This window comes from Myripristis murdjan, chromosome 21 (assembly GCF_902150065.1).
Source record: "Myripristis murdjan chromosome 21, fMyrMur1.1, whole genome shotgun sequence".
NCBI classification, from domain to species: Eukaryota; Metazoa; Chordata; class Actinopteri; order Holocentriformes; family Holocentridae; genus Myripristis; species Myripristis murdjan.
Window position 1 is genome coordinate 23,284,178 of NC_044000.1, and position 12,517 is coordinate 23,296,694.

Sequence of the window (12,517 nt, forward strand, 5' to 3'; positions counted from 1 at the left end):
ACACACCCTTCAGCAGGCCCCTGCAGAGGTTGCCCCTGCACACACATACATACAGTATACACACACACACACACACGTCTGTGCTTTTGCTGTTATGTAACTGTTTTGGTGGAGAAGGGGAAGCAGGGAGAGGACATTTAATGGAACTTGTCCAACACACACATACACACACACGTGCGCACATACTTGGGCACACTTACGTCACATTCAAAATGTATGTATCTGTCTGTGAGATAGAACTAAAAGAAACCAGAAATTTAGTGTTTTTTTGTGTGTTAAATCACACATTCCACATCCACCCACAAAGACAGTGCAGTTTAAAAAAAAAAAAAAATCCCAATGAAAATGAGATGCTTGTGTGGCTGGAAATACAGTGTGTCTGTACAAAACTGTAAGAGAATACACATCAGGGAGCTAAATGATTGCGAGACGGATCAACATGTTACTGTGATTGCAGTTTAACATTCAGTACAATGCAGTGCTGGTAGCTGGATTTGTTCAGATGTCCACCTAGTGGCGAGAGCCTCACATGACAACAAAACAGATCACATCCATATTTAGGGCTGTTTGATTGCAGAGATTTTAGAACCAGATCCAATTGTGATTCCATATTTTGAGTCCAAAAACTAAAAAATAAAGGGTCCTGTAAAGGGTACTATAAAAGAAAATGCAATATGTATTAAGTACCGGATAAACTGTTATGAATGTCAAGCAATTTTGGCACTTGCTCTCAAGAAGAAATATATTTAGCTTATGAATAACTTTCTTCATTTATCGCTATCAGCCAGGAGGCTTGGCTGCAAATCTGGACCTCACAAGTTTGTGGCCCAAGTTTGCCTAGCAACAGTCAGTGCCTTAAGTTTAGTCTAATCTCTCTATCAGCTCTATCACACTGGCATTCAGTTCACAGGGAGAGGGGGGGATTGTTTTATTGGTAACACTTTACAATAAGAGTACAACAATTAACGTTACTTAATGTTAGTTAATGCCGTAATGGTTAATTAACTGTTAGTTAATGATTATTATGGCATTTACTAATGTTAATAATATCTACAATAACCCTTAAATAACATATAAATTAATACCTTAGCATGAACAGCATTAGTAAATGATCCTTAGACACATTAGTTAATGGTTAGTTAACTGTTACTTAATGTTTATTACCTGTTACTTAATGTTTATTACGGCATCAACTAATGTTAATTGTTGTGCTCTTATTGTAAAGTGTTACCGTTTTATTCTTGTGTTCGCCCATAATTCCCTGTTCCCTCTAGCTTTAATGATTCTACTGTGTAGCATCGACTCCACAGCTTTGGAGTTGACTCTCTATTCCCAGTGCCGGGGATTGAAAAATCAGTTCTTTATGTTATCAATTCCCAGCCGTATTTGTGTCTCTAAGTTGTCTCTGAGCCATGCAGCAGCATTTTTCCTGAGTCCTTTCTGTATGTATTGGAGTAGCTGATATCTCCTCATGGCTTTGACCTTATCACAGGCAGTTTGCAGGCAGAGATCAATATCGGACCTGTTGGGAACTTCTCCTTTCAGAGACAAAGCACTCCTCACTCACGCTCGTGCTAAACTGAGCTGACAGAGTGAAACGTCTGCGAGACGGCTTTCAGCGATAGAGCAGAGAGGCACAGATATGGCCCCCCAGAACTCACAAAAATTTCCCACCAAGATCTGAATCATTTTGGCAGGCCAGCATCGATTATACGCAAACAGTCGAGCTCCAACATTGTATTTGTCTTGTGCTTTAGATCTTCTGTGCCCCTTCGTTTGACGATAAGATCTTGGAGGTGGTGGCTGTGTTCGGGAGCATGCAGATGGCGGTGTCCAGAGTCATCAAACTGCAACACCACCGCATAGCACAGGTGAGAACACACACATCAAAAAAGCCATTACGAGGCGGGAAAACAGACAAGAACTAACGTCTGCACACCTGCGTCTCTTTGTACCCTTTAGTGTCGCACGGTGAAGATCACCATCCTGGGCGATGAGGGGGTTCCCATTCAGGTGGATGGAGAAGCCTGGATCCAGCCTCCTGGAGTCATCAAGATCCAGCACAAGAACAGAGCCCAGATGCTCACCAGAGACCGGGTGAGACAGATGAGAGAATGGAGGAAGGAAGGAGGGACGGTGGAGTGGGAGTCAGTGAAGAGGTGGTGTGGAGAAAGCATAACAAATAATAGTCTCTGTGTGGGATAAGGCTGGCTGATATGGACAAAATCCAGTATCACAATACCTTTGACCGAATACCTCGATATCAATATTGTGACAATATTGTAGGGATGACTAGTGTTGCTTGGAGATTTTTGATGGTGATGTGGATATGATGACCAAGCAGGTGGAGGGAAACTATCAGAACAGCTACAGTCTACTAAGTTCAGAAAATTGCATCCCTTTACTGTAATGCAGTCTTTAAAATCAGGAAAAGGGAACACTTGCCATGATTTTGATCGGGACTTGATATTCCAGTTGTCATCTGGGCTCATATCACAGTATTGTTTACAATGTCAATTCGTTACCCAGTATTATAGTCAACAGGTTGATTTGCTTTGAGTGATGCAGGCTAAATAAAACTTGCACGCATCCTTTATCCCTTATCCCTTTAACCCTCCTTCACCTTTTGCCCCCCAGGCGTTTGAGAACACGCTGAAGTCGTGGGAGGACAAGTGTAAGTATGACAAGCCTCCTCTGCGGCCCCACCTCTACCCCCAGCAGTCTGTGGATCTGGCCACCGAGGAGGAGGCGACCCTGGTGCAGATGTGTGCCCGAGCTGCAGAGGAGCTCATCACTAGGTAAACCTCTACCGCTCCACACGCTTCGCACGTTCACGAGGAGTTCAGGGGGAATGGCTGTAGGCAGATTTCCGTTGAATTGCGCCCTCAGTGCCCGACATGTGCTCCGTCCAATCACAGGATCTGTGAGGCAGCGAAGACCAACGGGCTGCTGGAGCAGGAGCTGGCTCATGCTGTCAACGCCGCGTCTCACGCCATCAACAAAACACACCCCAAGTTTCCTGAGGTAAGCCACTGACATATAATTTACACTCAGGTTTTCACCACTGTGAGTGTTGGTTGCACATGCGATATGTGTGTGTGTGTGTGTGTGTGTGTTTTCTAAATATCACATGTGCCTTGTTTCCAGAGTCTGACGAGGAACACCGCTATAGAAGTGGCCAGCACTGTCAAGGCTCTCCACAACGAGACCGAATCTCTCCTCGTGGGCCGAGTCTCCCTGGTGAGCTGCACTGGTGTTTAAAGACAGAATGCAAGCGCGGCGCGATCCGTAACTTGATGCCTTTTTCGTGAACTTTTACACGATATCATAATAGGCCTGCATATTGTTCTGCAAGAACGCTCTTAAATACCCAAATGGTGAACTTCTCAGAATCGAGAGAAAAAGGGTTGATTGTCCCATGAATTTTGCATATTTAGTGGCTTGGCTTGTTCCTGGAGTAATAAAACATTTTCTACTTTGTATTTTCCTGAGGGGCGATGCAATTTCTCAATTACAAAAAGAGAAACAAAAGAAAAGATGAAGGATTTCTGCAGGATACCAAGAGGAATATCTGTTCCATCGTTGTGATGTTGATCAAAACCGAAGCTTGAGAAATCCGTCATGTTTCTGTGTGTGCAGAAGAATTTGCTGAAGGTGTTGTTTAATTTTAGCGTACTGCTTCCAGTGGGAAAAGAAAAACAAATCCCTGGCCAAAAAAATAACCAAGACGCGTTTTATTGCACAGCTAGTTCAACAGGGCAGCTCCAGTGATTTTTATGCTGCGGTCATCACGGCGCAACGCACCAAAGTGCACCGAGAGCATTTCTTGCTCTTCTGTTGATCATTTTTTGGCTTGAAGAGAGATAATGATGGCCTGCGCCTTTCCTCCTGCAGCAACTGGACCCACCAGAGGAGGAGCAGCTCTCCAGCGCTTTGCAGAGTGTGGAAGTGGAACTGGGCAAACTGGGAGAGATCCCCTGGCTCTACCATATACTGCAGCCGAATGATGAGGAGGTGAGCGGACACAACACACCATACACACACATACACACGAACACACTCACATATACACACACAGCCATCACTTTGTGTAGATGTGTAAATTTTCAACATGCAAGACAGAAAAAAATATTTAACGCCACACATACACATACATGGTTATATGTTTTTAAATACCTGGATGCAGACTAAATTTCCCTCAAGGGACAATAAAATTTGAACTGCAGTATCAGCATTCTGTTTCACTCATGCCACTCATAACCACTAGGTAATATCTGCACACGCATACACCTTTACTGCAACATGGCACCAGGTAACGGGAGAGCTGAGTAGCTAAATGAAAGGCTATAGGTTGACTGTGCTTGTGTGCCAGGACCACTCTCTGGATTACGGCAAGAGGAACAGTCGCAGCAGCATGTTCCGCATAGTGCCCAAGTTCAAGAAGGAGAAGGCCACCAAGAAGACGAGCCCTCAGTCAGGTAGGGCTGCGCCTGCTTTCCCTCAGTAGAGAACACAGCGGGCACACCGCCTGAGACTGCTCACGGCGGGAAGTCGGTCAGAGTGTGTCGCTGTCCGCCGCGGTGACACCGTTTCCACCAGCTGCTCTGTGTGTCCCATAACCATTCAGAAGGTGTAAAGACGATTGTGACTTGCCACTGAGTCAAACAACACTGCAGTGTAAACTGAAAGACAAACATTATTCCAACAGGGAAATGGGCAGAAATTTGATTTGTGAATATGAAAGGACATATCAGTGAAAATTAATCCTGTGGCCACGTCTGAAGATTTGGTTTTGGTAGCCTTACATCTCATTTCAGAATTGTCAAGTATCAGTCGACTAACTGGTTCGTTCAGCAGGATGATCACTAGGCTTGCTAATATCTAATATTTCCATTCACATTTTAATACTTAATATATGCACTGGTTGGCACAGTTATTATATTACTGGTCATTTTTGCAGTCTCTGCGCTACAGTACTTTTTTTTATTCAGTATTGATTTTTGCTTCAGATTTATAGATACAATTAACTTTTATGTGATTGAAAAGTTTGTTATTTTTGTAAATTGTTGGCACTGCAGCTAGTGACAGCACCTATAGTAACGTATATAACAGCTGAACAGATGCACAGTAACTAGTAAAAGTGCTCAGGTAATTTTAATTACATACATGAAAATTTTGCAGTGAATAATATGTAATTCTTGCACATAAACTTAACTTAACTTAAATTTAATTGAGGAGATTCTTTAAGAAGAACTTAGAATACAATAAATATTGAATATCACCAGACTTTATTGTGATATTATGACAAAAGCCTAGTGGCAACCTGACCAGTGTTCTTTAAACTTCATGCATAAGGTGGACCAAGAGATAAATACGATCTCTCGGGCATGCAAACCAGACATTCACAAACTTATCTGGGCAGCTGTCGCCATGAGCCCCTTTCACCTCGACCCTCGCCACCATTACGTTACAGCCCATGAACACACAGGTTACACTGCCTCGTAATCTCCTGGTAGGCCAAGCGGGCGTGGGTGTGTGTTTCAGCAGTGATGTGTCTCAGTCTGACCTTACCCATCCACTACCACCACCAAAGCCCCCCTCCCCTCTGTTCATGGTCTCATCCACCTGTCCACATGGGTGCAGAAGGTGCAAAGTCAGGGGCAGAACAAGGCTGCGCCACGGGGAAGATCAAATATTTCGGAAATCAAGTCAGACGTAATGGAAATTCCAGGGTTTCCCTTTGGTTGTGTTGAATGTGGTAAAATCAAGGAAAAGGGTTAACAAAACCAACTGAGCTTTCAGATAGGTGAGCAGGTCACTTCAGTGTTTTGTTTCTGCATATTGAATTGGTGTATGACTCTAGAATATAGGTGACAGCGCAGTAACATTATCATCAGGCGAGGAACGTGTGTAACCACGAGTCGAGGATCCAGTCAGATCAGCCGGGAGACTGTTAGCCCCTCCCTCTCAGGTTGTTGATTGGTTGGGCTGTACCTCCTGCAGAATGCACAGGCTTCCGCCTCCTTTTACGTCCTACTTTGTTCTCTGTGTTCTGATTGGTGGATAACCTGCATGCCCTCAGCCTCTCTGGAACGCCATTGGCCGATGCCTTGTTCTGACTGACCTTTGGCCTCTGTTAAACCCCTCCTCCTTCCGCCAGCTGCCGCCACTCCTCTCCCTCTTCCCTCTTTGATCCTCCTTCCTGCCTTTAGGCTCTCCCTCTTTTCTTGTTTACATTTTCTCCCTGGATGATTTTACCACAGGTTTATCCCATTTGTGAGATTGTGTGTGTGTGTGTGTGTGTGTGTGTGTGTGTGTGTGTGTGTGTGTGTGTGTGTGTGTTGATATATTTATCTGTGTGCTTTTGATGTGAGAGATGGGATGACAGAGAGAGAATGGGACAAGCAGTTCAGTGATGCGGGAGAGCACCTGCTTCAGTGTGGTGTGACAGTGTGTGTGTGTATACCTGTGAGGCGCTCTGAGCCCCTCTCTGCTCTGCTCTGTGCGTATGTATGTATATTTGTGTGTGTGTGTGTGTGTGTGTGTGTGTAGTGGAGAGGTGGGGCACAGAGGAGGTAGGGATCTGGCTGGAACAGCTGAGCCTGGGGGAGTACAGGGACACCTTCACCCGCCACGACATCCGAGGGTCCGAGCTGCTGCACCTGGAGAGGAGGGACCTGAAGGTAAACACACACACAAACACACACACACACACACTCACACAATTACTTCCACACCTTATAACCTCCATGTCTCCATTTGCTCCCTCCCCTCCTACCCACAATGAACTGCCTCTCTCTTCCTCCTTTTGGTATTTTCTGTTTCTTGCCATCTTTTGCCTGTCAGCTGTCTCCCTGTTTGCCCGCTGCACTGCTCTGCTTGGCTTCCTCTGTCTGAGTGTCTCTTAGTGGCAGAGCCTCGCTCTAACATCACGTCTCCACTTAGCACAAGAGCTTCAGGGCGGGACTGAGCCGAGCTGGGCCAGACGGGTAGTGGCAAAGGTGCAAAGTCAGGCAGGGAGAGTGTGTGTGTGTGTGACATTTGACTTGGTTTTGGCTAAGCTGAAGTTGTCTGACCTTGACAGGAAAAACATACGCAGGAGCCTTGGAGTTTGGCAGCAGCCTGAAACCAGTGTGGTGTGAGAGCTGTGTAGGATTTCAGACTCATGTGGACCTGTATTTTCATACAATCACAGCATAGTATTGTATTGTCTTATGTGTCTAACTCTACTGTAAACATACAAATACTGTCCGGCGATGAAATTCTCATTATCTGAAATCCTTCACAGGCCAGTTTCAAATCACGAGCATCAGCTGTGCATCATTATAAATCAGTCAGCCCTTAGCTGTTATGAAAGCTGTTAGCAAAGTACTGTAACACTCACACACACACACACACACACACTCACGGTGGCGTGAACTCAGAATAACATGCTGACCAAATCTTGGACTGTTCCAGTGTTTTTTTTTTTTTTTCTATTTGTGCCTCATTCCAGTCTCTTACCATTTATATGGCCAAAGTTCCCAGTCATCGCATTTGCCTCATTTGATCTATTGCTCACATGGTTTGTTGATAACGGAACATACATGCGTTAATCAATATATTATGAGAGGATTGGCATCAAAGATCTGTACTGTGTGGAAGTGAACGCATCAGAGAAACACAGTCTGTTCATTGTGGGTAAATAGCATTATGCCAGGTATGAATCATCAGTGCAAAAACTTGCTCACATCATGCGTAAACACAACAACTGAAACTTGAGATGTTCCAAAAAGAGTTATCCTTTATCATGAAGAACTGCGATGTGTTTTCACTGTAAAACCTGATGAAATGCAAGATTTTACTTCCAGCCAAAGATCCGTATTTTGACATCTAAAATGCATCAATATACAGCACATGTGAACATATGAAAGAAACTGAATTACTGCAACATAAATGGAAAAAGCATGAGCACACCATGATTGTGTGCATGTTGTTGCCTACTGTATAAAAAAAAAAAAAAAAGCTAATGGTTTTAATGCTAGACTCTCAGCAGAGTCTGTGGCTGGACTAAGGCTGGGCTGCAGGAATGTGTTCTTATTGTGTCTGTCTTCTGGTTCCTCCTCAGGATCTGGGGATATCGAAAGTGGGTCATATGAAGAGAATTCTCCAGGGAACTAAGGACCTGGCCAAGGCCACCATGGTTGACCTCTAAACGGGAAGCAAAAGCTACCGCAAATGGGAAACAAATGTTCCCCTTACTACAGTGGAAGAAGGAGCACCATCAGCAGGGAGGGAAGAGATTGGTGTTGAAGGATGAGAGGATTTTACCCCTCTGTCTGTTGAGAAAGCCTTTGAGATGTTGTGACAGAGATGTGTCAGGATGTTTGTCTGTGCTTTGGTGCCAAAATGACAGCTGAGAGGGTTGATGGAAGTGCAAAAGGAAGTCATGGATCTTCACAAAAAGCCATTTCTAACTTAATTTCCATTCACAGCACACAATCAGGTATGCAACTTACCATATTGTTGACAGTTGACTTGTTGTCTGGCTTAAGGAGACAAAGTCAGAGTAGCAAAACCAGGACTTCCACGAGTGTTCCCTGTGGGACTTAGTGTATAATCCAGTTCAGTACAGTAGCGTGTGGATTTGTGATGCTTACTGGATCTCTTCCTCACATTAGAGGGCCGCAGATGCATTTAGCAGCCTTTGGGTTTCAGTCGCACTGCTGTCCAATAAGGAGAGCTGTAACATCTAAGTCAAGGTGGTAACCTGAAAGGTGCGGCCTCTGAAAAGAGTGAGATGCTGTTGCATGCTATGCTCGCTCAACTTTAGATATGTTTAATTGCATGATTAGTGTCTTGTTTTTTTTTGTTTTGTTTTGTTTTTTTTTGTGTACAAAAATAACACTTGAACAAGTTTTATATGACTTAAGTATTATGATGCCATTTGTTACTACTGAAAGCATCCTTTTTGGTCTGAATCAAGCTTTTTTCTAGCTTTTATTTATTTTGTTTGCATGATAATGTGTCAAAGACCTGTGTCAAGTGCCATAATTTTCATAGTAATTTAGTGTAAACTGTGCTTTATCAGTAAACATCATAGGAACTTTAAAAAGAATTGATGAGGTATGACTATTAGAAATTAATATCTGTTAAGTTGACACATTTTCTGTTGATGTGAAAATAAGTACCAAAGTGAATGTCCAGGAAACTTCCAAACCTAACGATCTGAAGACTTTGTGCAGAAAGCAACTCTTTATTAAGTAGACATAATACATTTACTCCGTGAGGCTGGTAGGTCTTATGAATTATAATGAGTATAGAGGGAGGGACATTAGTGTTGGTCAAGAAGGAAGAAAATCCGTTGGTCTGCAGCCAACCACATATGCTGTAGTTTTTTTTTAAGGAATACTTTAAAGGCACTTTTTACGTCTTGCTTTATGCAAGTGTAAACCCTCATATCATTACATAGGAGTAACAGTTCACCTCAAATTTTTTGACTTTTAGCAATGTAAAATTCAGTATTTCACACAATAACACTATTTTAATGGGATTAGGAATAAGACGCTTGTTTTGAATATACAATAGAGCAGTTGATCTGCACCCTGCATAAGACTTGCTCAAGAGCAGCTTTTTTTCTCAAATTACAAGCAAGATGTTGATAGAGGACTACTTTTCATCTTAGTTTCTATAAGATTGGTGGCATTACAGGGTATATTTGTATATGTGATGCTAAGGTTGTATATAGATATATATATATACACTGTATATACAGTATGCCAGTGTATGCAAACAATGTTTGTAAGTGTTGTAGTCTAATGCCTTTGTAGATTGCTGACATGGTATGCATTGTCAACAGCTTACACATTTGATGTATATTGCACCATGACACCAATTGTGGATTATTGATTTTGTTCCAATCCCTTGTACATGATAATACTGTTGTATTCTAATGACGGTGCAATATTTTATCTCTTGTTTTGATACAGTCTCTGCGCCCTGCAGCTTTCTGACGTGGTGTTTCTCAGTGGGGGAAAAAACAAACGAAAAGAGTTTTTTGTACATGTACTCCTCCTCAAGGTTTGAGGATTATATTTAACTCCTAGACTGCTTTTTCTTACTGACTCCTAAATTCTTCCAGCAGTTCACTAGTTTGTAGTCTCGTTCCTCTGTGCTTCCAAGATTATTCTCTTGAGTAGGACTGTGTCGATGAATGACTAGAATGGGCAGACATGACTGTTGTGCTATGATGTGTAATGTATCATAATGTATTTCTGTGTGTGTGTGTGTGTATGTGTGTGTTTGGGAGTGTGTGTGGGTGTGCTTGCATACATATGTGTGTGCACTTCAACAGTGGCATACTGTACCTATCAGCAATTGTATGCTTACCATTGCCAACTAATTTTATCAAGGGATTTCAACTCCAGTAACTGAAATTGAAAATGATCACATAGGTTTTGCTCCCCTTCCAGAATAGGTTCTTGTTCGTATGATCGTCTTAATTCTGGTTCATTTTACAGTTTGTCGTCTCAGAATGATACAACAGTGTTTCCCAATAGAGTGATAAGAATACAAATTAGTTTAATTTATTAGTTAAAAGGTAGCACAGTACATTACTTGTAACCCCATGTCCTTTATCAGAATAATTGTATCAGAATCTGAGTGACTCGTGGACTGGATTGTGAGTTGAGAGCAGTCAAGTGTTGGTCTTAATGTGCCACCAGAGGGCGCCATATCACATTGCTCATCTCCACAATCTCTGAGCGACATCATGTAAAGGCATGGATTTAACATTGCTTATGCTGACAATCAGTTGTGTCAGACTACTGTATTCAGTATATTGTTGCACAGTGGCATGTTGAAATCTATACGCCTTTATATCCATTGCAATCTTTAAGGACAAGCTATGCTTTTAGAATGCATGCTCTAATGTTCATGCCCCTCATAACCAAAGATAGGTATTACTTACTACACATCACTGATTTACTGAGTAGAGCTGTTACCAACATTAGAGATCTGTGCCCATTCAATGGCAAATCTGCCTGGCTAAAGATCATTGAAGTGGCTTTTATCAAATCCTAGTCTCATGGACAGAACTATGCCTTGTAGTCATTTAGTAGATCCATCCAGATGTGTGATTTACCAGTGGATGACACAGGAGGTCCATGCCTGGCCAAATTCTATTAAAATGTCTGGATTAAAGTGCACATTGGTCCAGATGTAGGGTTTGACTAAGCTTGCTGAGGCCTTCTTGTTAGTATGTGCTTTAAGCAGTAGTAGATCTACTGCATGCTGCCTTGTACCTGCAGTGCTCATCAGATTTGGCTTCGCTTCCATTTCAGCCCCTTTCCAGTCACTGAACTGAATTCAGTTCCTGTTTGATACCGCTCCAGTTCCTGGGCTGTGTGTGTCTATGGTCATGGTATCTGTATGTCCAAAGTGTCTGCCAGGTTCTATAAATCTGAAGTGTCAACTCCAGGCAAGAGAATGCTTGACTTTTCCATACCAAATGGAAGCTGCCAACTTTCTCCCTTGCTGAGTTTTCCCGTGGTCTGTAAATAATGCTGCAAACTGCCTGGTTTTCAAAAACCAACAAAACCCACGCAAGGATCTCTTAGGACAGGATAACATATAGTCTTTGACATGGTTCCTATACACAATGGGAGAGAAGTGAGTTTCATTTGTTTACATTATGTTTACAATGGCACAGTTTTAATTTTTAAGAATATATAGGTATAAAACAATATTTGCATATTTATTGCCTAAGGTTTAATGATGTGTATTGTGTTTTCACATTTGGAATATAATGTTACAGTTGTCACCTGTATTACTATCTGGATGATTTTGGTAAAGTAGTTGGTAATTTTTATGACTACTAAGTGACTGTTTTCTGTGCCTTTTTATGGTTAGAATGCATGGTTAACTATTTATTACAATTTGGAGTCACTGAGATGTGTATTTTTGTATTCTGAATAAATAAATGGTTCAGCTTTTGTTGTACATTTTTGAGGTGCCTTGAAAAGGCCACCTATTCATATCTTCCTTCTTCAATAAAACTAAATGCATATACAATGTGTTTGTGTCTCATTCTGCTTTATCCTCATGGCCTGGGAAAGAATCAGTGATGGAACATGATCTAATACATCCATTATTTAAGTAAAGGTAAATTTTTACACACAATTAGGTGATTAACCAGATGTGCATGTCCAAGTGTGATAGGTAAGACTTCATATTCAGTTCATTTCACAAGAGCCTTACATAGCAGAAATCCACCAAGAAGCATTATTGGTATAGCCTAATTATCCTTATTTTAGAATATGAATATGTAATTTAGAATTCTGAGTAAGAGTTCAATATTTCTGAAAAAAAAAAAACACTGAAAACTACATGAAATTGCAGAACATGAGTTAAAATGTTTTATTCTTAACCTTAGTTTTGCTTCTTCACCTTTTTACAAAAACTAAATTAAAAAAGCACACATTTCAAAAATTGTTTTGCTCTTAAGGACTTAAGTTTGATTTGAATGTCAATAAAAGCT

General features: G+C 41.9%; 1 protein-coding gene across 1 annotated transcript in view; it reads left to right on the forward strand.

Moving 5' to 3' along the window:
• Positions 1-12,051, forward strand: part of dgkh (diacylglycerol kinase, eta) — a 70,731-nt gene extending 58,680 nt beyond the window's left edge. The window contains exons 22-30 of the mRNA XM_030080681.1: positions 1,758-1,871; positions 1,963-2,097; positions 2,638-2,798; positions 2,919-3,024; positions 3,148-3,240; positions 3,895-4,014; positions 4,373-4,478; positions 6,553-6,683; positions 8,108-12,051. Coding sequence (XP_029936541.1) covers positions 1,758-1,871; positions 1,963-2,097; positions 2,638-2,798; positions 2,919-3,024; positions 3,148-3,240; positions 3,895-4,014; positions 4,373-4,478; positions 6,553-6,683; positions 8,108-8,194 — 1,053 coding nt within the window. The 3' untranslated portion in view covers positions 8,195-12,051. The remainder of the gene's footprint in view (positions 1-1,757; positions 1,872-1,962; positions 2,098-2,637; positions 2,799-2,918; positions 3,025-3,147; positions 3,241-3,894; positions 4,015-4,372; positions 4,479-6,552; positions 6,684-8,107) is intronic.
• The last annotated feature ends 466 nt before the right edge of the window (positions 12,052-12,517 follow it).